The sequence below is a fragment of the Panulirus ornatus genome, chromosome 4 (genome assembly GCF_036320965.1).
Source record: "Panulirus ornatus isolate Po-2019 chromosome 4, ASM3632096v1, whole genome shotgun sequence".
NCBI lineage: Eukaryota > Metazoa > Arthropoda > Malacostraca > Decapoda > Palinuridae > Panulirus > Panulirus ornatus.
Window position 1 is genome coordinate 54177367 of NC_092227.1, and position 17203 is coordinate 54194569.

General features: G+C 42.1%; 1 protein-coding gene across 7 annotated transcripts in view; it reads left to right on the forward strand.

Moving 5' to 3' along the window:
• The window catches only part of LOC139766293 (uncharacterized), a 540727-nt gene that overhangs the window by 132936 nt on the left and 390588 nt on the right, over positions 1 to 17203 (forward strand). For all 7 annotated transcript variants that reach the window (XR_011716836.1, XR_011716837.1, XM_071694755.1 and 4 more), the window contains 2 exons: positions 8944 to 9219; positions 9387 to 9494. Coding sequence is in view for 5 of the 7 variants with exons in the window: in XM_071694755.1 (XP_071550856.1) it covers positions 8944 to 9219; positions 9387 to 9494 (384 nt within the window). In the remaining 2 variants the exon portion in view is untranslated. The remainder of the gene's footprint in view (positions 1 to 8943; positions 9220 to 9386; positions 9495 to 17203) is intronic.

Genomic DNA, 17203 nt, shown 5'->3' on the forward strand with positions numbered 1-17203 from the left:
CTTTTCACTGCTTCTAACAACTTTCCTCCCACACCATATATTCTTAATACCTTCCACAGAGCATCTCTATCAACTCTATCATATGCCTTCTCCAGATCCATAAATGCTACATACAAATCCATTTGCTTTTCTAAGTATTTCTCACATACATTCTTCAAAGCAAACACCTGATCCACACATCCTCTACCACTTCTGAAACCACACTGCTCTTCCCCAATCTGATGCTCTGTACATGCCTTCACCCTCTCAATCAATACCCTCCCATATAATTTACCAGGAATACTCAACAAACTTATACCTCTGTAATTTGAGCACTCACTCTTATCCCCTTTGCCTTTGTACAATGGCACTATGCACGCATTCCGCCAATCCTCAGGCACCTCACCATGAGTCATACATACATTAAATAACCTTACCAACCAGTCAACAATACAGTCACCCCCTTTTTTAATAAATTCCACTGCAATACCATCCAAACCTGCTGCCTTGCCGGCTTTCATCTTCCGCAAAGCTTTTACTACCTCTTCTCTGTTTACCAAATCATTTTCCCTAACCCTCTCACTTTGCACACCACCTCGACCCAAACACCCTATATCTGCCACTCTGTCATCAGACACATTCAACAAACCTTCAAAATACTCATTCCATCTCCTTCTCACATCACCACTACTTGTTATCACCTCCCCATTTACGCCCTTCACTGAAGTTCCCATTTGCTCCCTTGTCTTACGCACCCTATTTACCTCCTTCCAGAACATCTTTTTATTCTCCCTAAAATTTACTGATAGTCTCTCACCCCAACTCTCATTTGCCCTTTTTTTCACCTCTTGCACCTTTCTCTTGACCTCCTGTCTCTTTCTTTTATACTTCTCCCACTCAATTGCATTTTTTCTCTGCAAAAATCGTCCAAATGCCTCTCTCTTCTCTTTCACTAATACTCTTACTTCTTCATCCCACCACTCACTACCCTTTCTAAACAGCCCACCTCCCACTCTTCTCATGCCACAAGCATCTTTTGCGCAATCCATCACTGATTCCCTAAATACATCCCATTCCTCCCCCACTCCCCTTACTTCCATTGTTCTCACCTTTTTCCATTCTGTACACAGTCTCTCCTGATACTTCTTCACACAGGTCTCCTTCCCAAGCTCACTTACTCTCACCACCTTCTTCACCCCAATATATATATATATATATTTTTTTTTTTTTTTTTTTTTTCTATACTTTGTCGCCGTCTCCCGCGTTTGCGAGGTAGCGCAAGGAAACAGACGAAAGAAATGGCCCACCCCCCCCCATACACATGTACATACACACGTCCACACACGCAAATATACATACCTACACAGCTTTCCATGGTTTACCCCAGACGCTTCACATGCCTTGCTTCAATCCACTGACAGCACGTCAACCCCTGTATACCACATGACTCCAATTCACTCTATTTCTTGCCCTCCTTTCACCCTCCTGCATGTTCAGGCCCCGATCACACAAAATCTTTTTCACTCCATCTTTCCACCTCCAATTTGGTCTCCCTCTTCTCCTCGTTCCCTCCACCTCCGACACATATATCCTCTTGGTCAATCTCTCCTCACTCATTCTCTCCATGTGCCCAAACCATTTCAAAACACCCTCTTCTGCTCTCTCAACCACGCTCTTTTTATTTCCACACATCTCTCTTACCCTTACGTTACTTACTCGATCAAACCACCTCACACCACACATTGTCCTCAAACATCTCATTTCCAGCACATCCATCCTCCTGCGCACATCTCTATCCATAGCCCACGCCTCGCAACCATACAACATTGTTGGAACCACTATTCCCTCAAACATACCCATTTTTGCTTTCCGAGATAGTGTTCTCGACTTCCACACATTTTTCAAGGCTCCCAAAATTTTCGCCCCCTCCCCCACCCTATGATCCACTTCCGCTTCCATGGTTCCATCCGCTGACAGATCCACTCCCAGATATCTAAAACACTTCACTTCCTCCAGTTTTTCTCCATTCAAACTCACCTCCCAATTGACTTGACCCTCACCCCTACTGTACCTAATAACCTTGCTCTTATTCACATTTACTCTCAACTTTCTTCTTCCACACACTTTACCAAACTCAGTCACCAGCTTCTGCAGTTTCTCACATGAATCAGCCACCAGCGCTGTATCATCAGCGAACAACAACTGACTCACTTCCCAAGCTCTCTCATCCCCAACAGACTTCATACTTGCCCCTCTTTCCAGGACTCTTGCATTTACCTCCCTTACAACCCCATCCATAAACAAATTAAACAACCATGGAGACATCACACACCCCTGCCGCAAACCTACATTCACTGAGAACCAATCACTTTCCTCTCTTCCTACACGTACACATGCCTTACATCCTCGATAAAAACTTTTCACTGCTTCTAACAACTTGCCTCCCACACCATATATTCTTAATACCTTCCACAGAGCATCTCTATCAACTCTATCATATGCCTTCTCCAGATCCATAAATGCTACATACAAATCCATTTGCTTTTCTAAGTATTTCTCACATACATTCTTCAAAGCAAACACCTGATCCACACATCCTCTACCACTTCTGAATCCACACTGCTCTTTCCCCAATCTGATGCTCTGTACATGCCTTCACCCTCTCAATCAATACCCTCCCATATAATTTACCAGGAATACTCAACAAACTTATACCTCTGTAATTTGAGCACTCACTCTTATCCCCTTTGCCTTTGTACAGTGGCACTATGCACGCATTCTGCCAATCCTCATGCACCTCACCATGAGTCATACATTCATTAAATAACCTTACCAACCAGTCAATAATACAGTCACCCCCTTTTTTAATAAATTCCACTGCAATACCATCCAAACCTGCTGCCTTGCCGGCTTTCATCTTCCGCAAAGCTTTTACTACCTCTTCTCTGTTTACCAAATCATTTTCCCTAACCCTCTCACTTTGCACACCACCTCGACCAAAACACCCTACATCTGCCACTCTATCCTCAAACACATTCAACAAACCTTCAAAATACTCACTCCATCTCCTTCTCACATCACCACTACTTGTTATCACCTCCCCATTTGCGCCCTTCACTGAAGTTCCCATTTGCTCCCTTGTCTTACGCACTTTATTTACCTCCTTCCAGAACATCTTTTTATTCTCCCTAAAATTTAATGATACTCTCTCACCCCAACTCTCATTTGCCCTCTTTTTCACCTCTTGCACCTTTCTCTTTGTCTAAATGTGTGTGGATGTAACCAAGATGTGAAAAAAGGAGAGATAGGTAGTATGTTTGAGGAAAGGAACCTGGATGTTTTGGCTCTGAGTGAAACGAAGCTCAATTGTAAAGGGGAAGAGTGGTTTGGGAATGTCTTGGGAGTAAAGTCAGGGGTTAGTGAGAGGACAAGAGCAAGGGAAGGAGTAGCAGTACTCCTGAAACATGAGTTGTGGGAGTATGTGATAGAATGTAAGAAAGTAAATTCTCGATTAATATGGGTAAAACTGAAAGTTGATGGAGAGAGATGGGTGATTATTGGTGCAAATGCACCTGGGCATGAGAAGAAAGATCATGAAAGGCAAGTGTTTTGGGAGCAGCTGAATGAGTGTGTTAGTGGTTTTGATGCATGCGACCGGGTTATAGTGATGGGTGATTTGAATGCAAAGGTGAGTAATGTGGCAGTTGAGGGAATAATTGGTATACATGGGGTGTTCAGTGTTGTAAATGGAAATGGTGAAGAGCTTGTAGATTTATGTGCTGAAAACGGATTGGTGATTCGGAATACCTGGTTTAAAAAGTGAGATATACATAAGTATACGTATGTAAGTAGGAGAGATGGCCAGAGAGCGTTATTAGATTGCTTGTTAATTGACAGGCGCGCAAAAGAGAGACTTTTGGATGTTAATGTGCTGAGAGGTGCAACTGGAGGGATGTCTGATCATTATCTTGTGGAGGCTAAGGTGAAAATTTGTATGGGTTTTGAGAAAAGAAGAGTGAATGTTGGGGTGAAGAGGGTGGTGAGAGTAAGTGAGCTTGGGAAGGAGACTTGTGTGAGGAAGTACCAGGAGAGACTGAGTACAGAATGGAAAAAGGTGAGAACAATGGAAGTAAGGGGAGTGGGGGAGGAATGGGATGTATTTAGGGAATCAGTGATGGATTGCGCAAAAGATGCTTGTGGCATGAGAAGAGTGGGAGGTGGGTTGATTAGAAAGGGTAGTGAGTGGTGGGATGAAGAAGTAAGATTATTAGTGAAAGAGAAGAGAGAGGCATTTGGACGATTTTTGCAGGGAAAAAATGCAATTGAGTGGGAGATGTATAAAAGAAACATCTTTTTATTCTCCTTAAAATTTAATGATACTCTCTCACCCAACTCTCATTTGCCCTCTTTTTCACCTCTTGCACCTTTCTCTTGACCTCCTGCCTCTTTCTTTTATACCTTTCCCAGTCATTTGCATTATTTTCCTGCAAAAATTGTCCAAAAACCTCTCTCTTCTCTTTCACTAATAATCTTACTTCATCCCACCACTCTCTACCCTTTCTAATCAACCCACTTCCCATGCGTCTCATACCAAAAGCATGTTTTGTGCAAGCCATCACTGCTTCCCTATATACATCCCATTCCTCCTTTACTCCCCTTACGTCCTTTGTTCTCGCTTTTTTCCATTCTGCACTCAGTATTTCCTGGTACTTCCTCACACAAGTCTCCTTCCCAAGCTCACGTGCTCTCACCACTCTCTTCACCCCAACATTTATTATAGTTTGTTGCTGTGTACCGCGTTAGCGAGGTAGCACAAGGAAACATAAGAATCGCCCAGCCCAACCACATACACATGTATATACATACACCCCCACACACACACATATACATACCTATACATTTCAATATATACAAACGTATACATACACAGACATAAATATATATACACTGTATATTTTCATACTTGCTGCCTTCAGCCATTCCCGTCATCACCCCGCCACACGAAATGGTACCCCCTTCCCCCGTACACGCATTAGGTAGCGTTAGGAAAAGACAACAAATGCCACATTCATTCATACTCAATCTCTAGCTGTCCTGTAATGCACCGAAACCACAGCTCCCTTTCCACATCTAGTCCCCACAAAACTTTCCATTGTTTACCCCAGACACTTCACATGCTCTTGTTCAATCCATTGACAGCACATTGACCCCAGTATACCATATCATTCTAATTCACTCTATTCCTTGCACGTCTTTCACCCTCCTGCATGTTGAGGCCCTGATTGCTCAAAATCTGTTTCACTCCATCATTCCACCTCGAATTTGGTCTCCGAGTTCTCCAAGTTCCCTCCAACTCTGACACATATATCCTCTTTGTCAATCTTTCCTCTCATTCTCTCCATGTGACGAAACCATTTCAATACATCGTCTTCTGTTCTCTCAACCACACTTTTTTTATTACCACTCGTGTCTTGTACCCTTTCATTATTTACTCAATCAAAGCACCTCACACCACACATTGTCCTCAAACATCTCATTTCCAACACATCCAGCCTCCTCCTCACAACCCTGTCCATAGACCACGCCTTGCAACCATATAACATTGTTGGAACCACTATTCCTTCAAACATACCTATTTTTGCTTTCCGAGATAATATTCTCGCCTTCCACACATTCATCAACGCTCCCAGATCTTTTGCCCCCTCCCCCACCCTGTGACTCACTTCCGCTTACATGGTTCCCCCTGCTGTTAGATCCACTCCCAGGTATCTAAAACGCTTCACTTCCTCCAGATTTTCTCCAAACAAACTTACCTCCCAGTTGACTTGTCCCTCAAACCTACTGAATCTAATAACATTGCTCTTATTCACATTTACTCTCAGCTTTCTTCTTTCGCACACTTTACCATACTCAGTTACCAACTTTTGCAGTTTCTCACCTGAATCAATCACCAGCGCTGTATCATCAGCCAACAACAACTTCCTCTGCCGTCTTCCACAACAGACTGCATACTTGCCCCTCTCTCCAAAACTCCTGCATTCACCTTTTTAACCACCCCATCCATAAACAATTTATACAACCTTGGAGACATCACTCACCCCTGCCTCAAACCGACATCCACTGGAAACTAGTCACTTTCCTGTCTTCCTACTCTTGCACATGCCTTACATCCTTGGTAAAAACTTTTCACTGCTTCTAGGAATTTTCCTCCCACACCATATAATCACAAAACCTTCCACAAAGCATCTCTATCAACCCTAACACATGCCTTCTCCAGATCCATAAATGCTACTTACAAAACCATTTGTATTTCTGAGAATTTCTTAAAAACATTCTTCAAAGCAAGCACCTGACCCACACATCCTCTACCCCTTCTGAAACCACACCGCTCTTCCCCGATCTGATGCTCTGTACATGCCTTTATCCTCTCAGTGAAAACCCTCCCATATAATTTCCTAGGAATACTCAACAAACGTATGCCTCTGCAATTTGAACACTCACCCTTATCCCCTTTGCCTTTGTACAGTGGCACTATGCATGTATTTTGCCAATCCTCAGGCACTTCACTATGACTCATATATACATTAAATATCCTAACCAATCAATCAACAACACAGTCTCCCCCTTTTTTGATAGATTCCACTGCAATACCAACTTAACCCACCACCTTGCCAGCTTTCATTTTCCACAAAGCTTTCACTCCCTCTTCTCTGTTTACCAAACCATCCTCCCTGACCCATCACTTTGCACACCACCCGGATTAAAACATCCTATATCTGCCACTCTTATCATCAAAAATGTTCAACAAACCTTCAAAATACTCACTGTATCTCCTTTTCATTTAATCACTATTCGTTATTGCCTCCCCATTTGCCCCCTTCACCGATCTTCCCATTTGTTCTCTTGACTTATGCACTTTATTTACCTCCTTCCAAAACATCTTTATACTCTCCCTAAAATTTAATGATACTCTCTCACCCTAACTCTCTTTTGCCCTCTTTTTCACCTCATGTACCTTTATCTTGACCTCCTGTTACTTTCTTTTATACATCTCCCAGTCATTTGTACTTCTTCCCCTTCAAAATTTGTCCAAAGGCCTCTCTCTCCTCTTTCACTAACAATCTTACTTCTTCAACCCAGCACCCTTTCTAATATGCCCACCTCCCTCTTTTTTCATGCCACATGCTTCTTTTGCATAAGTGTGCAAGCCATCATGCTTCCCTAGATACATCTCATTCCTCCCCCACTCCCCTTACATCAGTTGCTCTCACCTTTTGCTATTCTGTTCTCAATCTCTCCTGGTACTCTCTTACATGTCTCCTTTCCAAGCTCACTTATATTTCGTTGAACTGAACCAGGTAATGTGAAGCATCAGGGATAAATCATGGAAAGTTCTGTTGACCTGGTTGTGGATAGGAAATTGTGGTTTGTGTGTGTTACACATGACTGCTAAAGAATGGATGTGATCAGATGTGGCCTTTCTTCATATGTTCCTGGCATAACCTCACTAAATGAGGAAACAGCAGTCAAGTTTGAAGAAGGAAGATATGTAAATGATATGTACAGTGTGAAATCATCCCTTGATAGAATCCATGAAGTTTGTTATGAGATTAGGTGTACAGTAGAATGTCTCAATTACAATACCCCTGATTAGCTGTCTCTTCTAAAGAATAACAGCATCCTCAAAGCTGCAGAAGCTACACAACATGGGTCCTGGGATTGTACAGTAGTAGTGATAGAAATAACAAAAAGCTTACATTATTATTGATGCATTGTTTCCTAGACTTTCATCCGTATGACTCCATATCGTATGTTATTACTAGACTCTTCGTGCATGTGGTTACACTACGACTGGAAAGTCACCTTTCATGGGGCTGTACCACCATCGGTCAACAAAATAGAGTACACTCTTAATAGATTACTTCTCATTACAAAGTAGTCCATTTTTTTTCCTTCTTTTGATTGTTGTATAGTCTTGAATCTGCAGGAGCCTCATTAAAGAGGTCCTGATATTGTAACAAGGGTAATATATCTTTACAGTTAAACATATCATCTATCATATATATTCTACATCATTATACTGACCTGAAAGACTGTTTCATGTGTCCTTGTAATTATCTTTTCACTATATATCCTTCTTACTTCCAATGTTGTTTATTCTCCTAATTCTGTTATTACTGCTTTATCTGTCCATCTCAAATTCTCACATTTTTACCTATTCTGATCTTTATAAATGAAGAGTTTCCCATTCAGTCTTTAAAGTTTGGACACATGTTCATTCACCTGAGCATCTTGTGCACATTCCTCTCACAGTGTTCTCATTTAGTAGAGCTTTTAGTGCAATGAAGTTTTCAAACTACTGAAGAAATGTAGATTCGTAAGAGGTGATTGTTGTAAGAAAGAGGGTAGATATGCTGAAAATGAAATACCTGGGATCATTAGGTGGTGTGAGGTGGGTTAAGTGTATACAGAATAATGGCATAATAGTGAGATGTGGTAGTAAGTAAAGTCTGATTGAGAATGCTGACCAAGGTGTGCTGAATTGGTTTGAATATATGGATTGGATGAATGATGAAAAACTAAGAGGATCAATATGTCAGAAGTGGTGGGAGCAAAGGGGAGGGGGGAATTGAGAAAGAGATGGAGAGAAAGAGGATGAAATCCATTTATAGCATAGAAAGATTTGGATCAGCATATTTAATGGGGATGACACACTGTCATTGTGCTAAACCAGGAATGTTCAAAGTAAATCATGGAATAGTCGCAGTGGCTTGGCTGTGGATAGTAGGCTCTGGTTTCAGTACATGATACAAGACAGCTTGATAGCAGATGTTTACAAGTGAGTTTTTTGTTCTCTATTTCCAGTGCTACTTTGCTAAGGCAGGAAAGGCTGTTAGGTATAAAAAAGTTGTAGTAAACTGAAAGATTGATGCACTTATTCTGATTCTTTGGTTTCTTACACAGCCACTAGCTCAAGTGGGTTTAGTCTGAGTACAACTCCAGCTACTACCTCATCTGTTGGTTTCGCTCTTGGTGTGACAGCCCCTACGCCAGCTTCATCTGCCAATACTGGATTTTCCTTTGGGGTATTAGGTGCTACACCAGCTTCATCATCGTCAGGGTTTTCCCTTAGCACCATGGGTGGAACACCAGTAGTTTCAACATCCTCAGGATTTTCACTTGGTGCTGGTGGTCTTGGTGGTGTGCAGACTTCCAAAGCTCCATTATTTGGCTTTAGCAGTAAGTATGCAGAAACCTTTATGTAGTTTTGTTAGGTTAATTGTTAAGTTTAACATGTAGAATACTGTTTATATACTGTTTTTATATCCAGAATTTAAGAAATGTTCTGTGTATTGATAGATAGGTCTTGCATAATTATTTTGCCTCTAAAGCTTTTTTTTGAACAGGCACCACTGGTACTCCGGTGCAAACCACTACTGTCCTTACAAGCACAGGAAGTGTAGGAGGTGTTGGAATTGGTTTAGGAGGTGTTCAAGCACCATCTGCAAATGCTGGTAAGGTCTTAGCATTTGCAGTGATTTAGTGCATTACAGTTATTTTTAGAAATGAAAATGTTATTTTATTTATTTATTTATATTTATTTTGCTTTGTCGCTGTCTCCCGCGTTTGCGAGGTAGCACAAGGAAACAGACGAAAGAATGGCCCAACCCACCCACATACACATGTATATACATACACGTCCACACATGCAAATATACATACCTATACATCTCAATGCACACATATATATACACACACAGACATATATACACATGTACATACATTGTACTGATGGCTTTAACGACCGACCCTACCTACACCTGCCGACCGGAGGAGGTCTGTCTATTCGGTCTGAAAATGTGCTCCATGCTGGCCTCATGCTGGATTAACTCATAAGGCTTCATTGTGGCATCGCAAGAGGGGGGGAGGAAGCCGTCATGACAGCACTCAAGTGTCCTGCCTCAAGGAGGGTTGTACCTCCTTCACTTAGCGATGCCAGTTTGCATCAGCCTTCACTCCTGCCTGCAGTAGCATGCTTTCCGACATGTTTCATGAGCTCCTCTTCACCAACGGAACTACCTTGGCCCACCAGTGATGCTACTACGTTTGTGAATCAAGAACCATTGCAACACAAACCTCGCCAGGTGGTAGAGTGTCCCGCAGTGTATCGAGACAGACTTACCCAGAACTTTTTTTAAAGGGGAAGTAAATGTTTATAGTTGTGTTACTGGAGTGATAGTTTTCATACATGGTGCTTTGACAAGAAAATAGTGAAATTGGAAAAAATGTAGCTTAGACATTGAAGCTTATTGATACAGTGGTCAAATTGATGAGAACTACTATTGACGTTTGTGTAAATAAATTATAAATTTCCCTTTTCCATAGCCAGAGGTTGAACCATTATGTGACATCCATTTTTTCATTTCATTTCAAGCTAGAAGTTTCAGTTTTCTAAATTGTTTCTTACATTTTTCATATGTATATATATATTGTACAAAGGCAAAGGGAATAAGAGTGAGTGCTCAAATTACAGAGGTATAAGTTTGTTGAGTATTCCTGGCAAATTATATGGGAGGGTATTGATTGAGAGGGTGAAGGCATGTACAGAGCATCAGATTGAGGAAGAGCAGTGTGGTTTCAGAAGTGGTAGAGGATGTGTGGATCAGGTGTTTGCTTTGAAGAATGTATGTGAGAAATACTTATAAAAGCAAATGGATTTGTATGTAGCATTTATGGATCTGGAGAAGGCATATGATAGAGTTGATAGAGATGCTCTGTGGAAGGTATTAAGAGTGTATGGTGTGGGAGGCAAGTTGTTGGGGGCAGTGAAAAGTTTTTATCGAGGATGTAAGGCATGTGTACGTGTAGGAAGAGAGGAAAGTGATTGGTTCTCAGTGAATGTAGGTTTGCGGCAGGGGTGTGTGATGTCTCCATGGTTGTTTAATTTGTTTATGGATGGGGTTGTTAGGGAGGTGAATGCAAGAGTTTTGGAAAGAGGGGCAAGTATGAAGTCTGTTGGGGATGAGAGAGCTTGTGAAGTGAGTCAGTTGTTGTTCGCTTATGATACAGCGCTGGTGGCTGATTCATGTGAGAAACTGCAGAAGCTGGTGACTGAGTTTGGTAAAGTGTGTGAAAGAAGAAAGTTAAGAGTAAATGTGAATAAGAGCAAGGTTATTAGGTACAGTAGGGTTGAGGGTCAATTCAATTGGGAGGTGAGTTTGAATGGAGAGAAACTGGAGGAAGTGAAGTGTTTTAGATATCTGGGAGTGGATCTGGCAGCGGATGGAACCATGGAAGCGGAAGTGGATCATAGGGTGGGGGAGGGGGCGAAAATTCTGGGAGCCTTGAAGAATGTGTGGAAGTCGAGAACATTATCTCGGAAAGCAAAAATGGGTATGTTTGAAGGAATAGTGGTTCCAACAATGTTGTATGGTTGCGAGGCGTGGGCTATGGATAGAGTTGTGCGCAGGAGGATGGATGTGCTGGAAATGAGATGTTTGAGGACAATGTGTGGTGTGAGGTGGTTTGATCGAGTAAGTAACGTAAGGGTAAGAGAGATGTGTGGAAAAAAAAAGAGCGTGGTTGAGAGAGCAGAAGAGGGTGTTTTGAAATGGTTTGGTCACATGGAGAGAATGAGTGAGGAAAGATTGACCAAGAGGATATATTTGTCAGAGGTGGAGGGAACGAGGAGAAGAGGGAGACCAAATTGGAGGTGGAAAGATGGAGTGAAAAAGATTTTGAGTGATCGGGGCCTGAACATGCAGGAGGGTGAAAGGAGGGCAAAGAATAGAGTGAATTGGAGCAATGTGGTATACCAGGGTTGACGTGCTGTCAGTGGATTGAATCAAGGCATGTGTATGGGAATGGGTTGGGCCATTTCTTTCGTCTGTTTCCTTGCGCTACCTCGCAAACGCGGGAGACAACGACAAAGCAAAAAAAAAAATATATATATATATATATATATATATATATATATATATATATATATATATATATATATATATATATATATATATGTATATGTGTGTGTGTGTATATGTGCGTATGTATGTGTGTGTGTGTGTGTATATATATATGTATATATATATATATATATATATATATATATATATATATATATATATATATATATATATATATATATTATCCCTGGGGATAGGGGTGAAAGAATACTTCCCACGCATTCCTCGCGTGTCGTAGAAAGCGACTAGAGGGGACGGGAGCGGGGGGCCAGAAATCCTCCCCTCGTATTTTTTTTTTTTTTTTTTTAACTTTCTAAAATGGGAAACAGAAGAAGGAGTCACGCGGGGAGTGCTCATCCTCCTCGAAGGCTCAGATTGGGGTGCCTAAATGTGTGTGGATGTAACCAAGATGTGAAAAAAGGAGAGATAGGTAGTATGTTTGAGGAAAGGAACCTGGATGTTTTGGCTCTGAGTGAAACGAAGCTCAAGGGTAAAGAGGAAGAGTGGTTTGGGAATGTCTTGGGAGTAAAGTCAGGGGTTAGTGAGAAGACAAGAGCAAGGGAAGGAGTAGCAATACTCCTGAAACAGGAGTTGTGGGAGTATGTGATAGAATGTAAGAAAGTAAACTCTCGATTAATATGGGTAAAACTGAAAGTTGATGGAGAGAGATGGGTGATTATTGGTGCATATGCACCTGGGCATGAGAAGAAAGATCATGAGAGGCAAGTGTTTTGGGAGCAGCTGAATGAGTGTGTTAGTGGTTTTGATGCACGAGACCGGGTTATAGTGATGGGTGATTTGAATGCAAAGGTGAGTAATGTGGCAGTTGAGGGAATAATTGGTATACATGGGGTGTTCAGTGTTGTAAATGGAAATGGTGAAGAGCTTGTAGATTTATGTGCTGAAAAAGGACTGATGATTGGGAATACCTGGTTTAAAAAGTGAGATATACATAAGTATACTTATGTAAGTAGGAGAGATGGCCAGAGAGCGTTATTGGATTACGTGTTAATTGACAGGCGCGCAAAAGAGAGACTTTTGGATGTTAATGTGCTGAGAGGTGCAACTGGAGGGATGTCTGATCATTATCTTGTGGAGGCTAAGGTGAAGATTTGTATGGGTTTTCAGAAAAGAGGAGTGAATGTTGGGGTGAAGAGGGTGGTGAGAGTAAGTGAGCTTGGGAAGGAGACTTGTGTGAGGAAGTACCAGGAGAGACTGAGTACAGAATGGAAAAAGGTGAGAACAATGGAAGTAAGGGGAGTGGGGAAGGAATGGGATGTATTTAGGGAATCAGTGATGGGTTGCGCAAAAGATGCTTGTGGCATGAGAAGAGTGGGAGGTGGGTTGATTAGAAAGGGTAGTGAGTGGTGGGATGAAGAAGTAAGAGTATTAGTGAAAGAGAAGAAAGAGGCATTTGGACGATTTTTGCAGGGAAAAAATGAAATTGAGTGGGAGATGTATAAAAGAAAGAGACAGGAGGTCAAGAGAAAGGTGCAAGAGGTGAAAAAAAGGGCAAATGAGAGTTGGGGTGAGAGAGTATCATTAGATTTTAGGGAGAATAAAAAGATGTTCTGGAAGGAGGTAAATAAAGTGCATAAGACAATGGAGCAAATGGGAACTTCAGTGAAGGGCGCAAATGGGGAGGTGATAACAAGTAGTGGTGATGTGAGAAGATGGAGTGAGTATTTTGAAGGTTTGTTGAATGTGTTTGATGATAGAGTGGCAGATATAGGGTGTTTTGGTCGAGGTGGTGTGCAAAGTGAGAGGGTTAGGGAAAATGATTTGGTAAACAGAGAAGAGGTAGTAAAAGCTTTGAGGAAGATGAAAGCCGGCAAGGCAGCAGGTTTGGATGGTATTGCAGTGGAATTTATTAAAAAAGGGGGTGACTGTATTGTTGACTGGTTGGTAAGGATATTTAATGTATGTATGACTCATGGTGAGGTGCCTGAGGATTGGCGGAATGCATGCATAGTGCCATTGTACAAAGGCAAAGGGGATAAGAGTGAGTGCTCAAATTACAGAGGTATAAGTTTGTTGAGTATTCCTGGTAAATTATATGGGAGGATATTGATTGAGAGGGTGAAGGCATGTACAGAGCATCAGATTGGGGAAGAGCAGTGTGGTTTCAGAAGTGGTAGAGGATGTGTGGATCAGGTGTTTGCTTTGAAGAATGTATGTGAGAAATACTTATAAAAGCAAATGGATTTGTATGTAGCATTTATGGATCTGGAGAAGGCATATGATAGAGTTGATAGAGATGCTCTGTGGAAGGTATTAAGAGTGTATGGTGTGGGAGGCAAGTTGTTGGGGGCAGTGAAAAGTTTTTATCAAGGATGTAAGGCATGTGTACGTGTAGGAAGAGAGGAAAGTGATTGGTTCTCAGTGAATGTAGGTTTGCGGCAGGGATGTGTGATGTCTCCATGGTTGTTTAATTTGTTTATGGATGGGGTTGTTTGGGAGGTGAATGCAAGAGTTTTGGAAAGAGGGGCAAGTATGAAGTCTGTTGGGGATGAGAGAGCTTGGGAAGTGAGTCGGTTGTTGTTCGCTGATGATACAGCGCTGGTGGCTGATTCATGTGAGAAACTGCAGAAGCTGGTGACTGAGTTTGGTAAAGTGTGTGAAAGAAGAAAGTTAAGAGTAAATGTGAATAAGAGCAAGGTTATTAGGTACAGTAGGGTTGAGGGTCAATTCAATTGGGAGGTGAGTTTGAATGGAGAAAAACTGGAGGAAGTGAAGTGTTTTAGATATCTGGGAGTGGATCTGGCAGCGGATGGAACCATGGAAGCGGAAGTGGATCATAGGGTGGGGGAGGGGGCGAAAATTCTGGGAGCCTTGAAGAATGTGTGGAAGTCGAGAACATTATCTCGGAAAGCAAAAATGGGTATGTTTGAAGGAATAGTGGTTCCAGCAATGTTGTATGGTTGCGAGGCGTGGGCTATGGATAGAGTTGTGCGCAGGAGGATGGATGTGCTGGAAATGAGATGTTTGAGGACAATGTGTGGTGTGAGGTGGTTTGATCGAGTAAGTAACGTAAGGGTAAGAGAGATGTGTGGAAATAAAAAGAGCATGGTTGAGAGAGCAGAAGAGGGTGTTTTGAAATGGTTCGGGCACATGGAGAGAATGAGTGAGGAAAGATTGACCAAGAGAATATATTTGTCGGAGGTGGAGGGAACGAGGAGAAGAGGGAGACCAAATTGGAGGTGAAAAGATGGAGTGAAAAAGATTTTGTGTGATCGGGGCCTGAACATGCAGGAGGGTGACAGGAGGGCAAGGAATAGAGTGAATTGGAGCGATGTGGTATACCGGGGTTGACGTGCTGTCAGTGGATTGAATCAGGGCATGTGAAGCGTCTGGGGTAAACCATGGAAAGCTGTGTAGGTATGTATATTTGCGTGTGTGGACGTATGTATATACATGTGTATGGGGGTGGGTTGGGCCATTTCTTTCGTCTGTTACCTTGCGCTACCTCGCAAACGCGGGAGACAGGAAGAAAAAAAAAAAAAAACATACATTGTCCTCAAACATCTCATTTCCAGCACATCCACCCTCCTGCACACAACTCTATCCATAGCCCACACCTCGCAACCATACAACATTGTTGGAACCACTATTCCTTCAAACATACCCATTTTTGCTTTCCGAGATAATGTTCTCGACTTCCAAACATTCTTCAAGGCTCCCAGAATTTTCGCCCCTCCCCACCCTGTGATTCACTTCCGCTTCCATGGTTTCATCCGCTGCCAGATCCACTCCCAGATATCTAAAACACTTTACTTCCTCCAGTTTTTCTCCATTCAAACTTACCTCCCAACTGACTTGACCCTCAACCCTACTGTACCTAATAACCTTGCTCTTATTCACATTTACTCTTAACTTTCTTCTTTCACACACTTTAGCAAACCCAGTCACCAGCTTCTGCAGTTCCTTACATGAATCAGCCACCAGCGCTGTATCATCAGCGAACAACAACTGACTCACTTCCCAAGCTCTCTCATCCACAACAGACTGCATACTTGCCCCTCTTTCCAAAACTCTTGCATTCACCTCCCTAACAACCCCATCCATAAACAAATTAAACAACCATGGAGACATCACACACCCCTGCCGCAAACCTACATTCACTGAGAACCAATCACTTTCCTCTCTTCCTACACGTACACATGCCTTACATCCTCGATAAAAACTTTTCACTGCTTCTAACAACTTGCCTTCCACACCATATATTCTCAATACCTTCCACAGAGCATCTCTATCAACTCTATCATATGCCTTCTCCAGATCCATAAATGCTACATACAAATCCATTTGTTTTTCTAAGTATTTCTCACATACATTCTTCAAAGCAAACACCTGATCCAAACATCCTCTACCACTTCTGAAACCACACTGCTCTTCCCCAATCTGATGCTCTGTACATGCCTTCACCCTCTCAATCAATACCCTCCCATATACTTTACCAGGAATACTGAACAAACTTATACCTCTGTAATTTGAGCACGCACTCTTATCCCCTTTGCCTTTGTACAATGTCACTATGCAAGCATTCCGCCAATCCTCAGGTACCTCAACATGAATCATACATACATTAAATAACCTTACCAACCAGTCAACAATACAGTCACCCCCTTTTTTAATAAATTCCACTGCAATACCATCCAAACCTGCTGCCTTGCTGGCTTTCATCTTCCGTAAAGCTTTTACTACCTCTTCTCTATTTACCAAATCATTTTCCCTAACCCTCTCACTTTGCACACCAGCTCGACCAAAACACCCTATATCTGCCACTCTATCATCAAACACATTCAACAAACCTTCAAAATACTCACTCCATCTCCTTCTCACATCACCACTACTTGTTATCACCTCCCCATTTGCCCCCTTCACTGAAGTTTCCATTTGCTCCCTTGTCTTATTCACTTTATTTATCTCCTTCCAAAACATCTTTTTCTTCTCCCTGAAATTTAATGATACTCTCTCACCCCAACTCTCATTTGCCCTCTTTTTCACCTCTTGCACCTTTCTCTTGACCTCCTGCCTCTTTCTTTTATACCTCTCCCACTCATTTGCATTTTTTCCCTGCAAAAATCGTCCAAATGCCTCTCTCTTCTCTTTCACTAATAATCTTACTTCTTCATCCCACCACTCACTACCTTTTCTAATCAATCCACCTCCCACGCTTCTCATGCCACAAGCATCTTTTGTGCAAGCCATCACTGCTGCCCTAAATACATCCCATTCCTCCCCCACTCCCCTTACCTCCT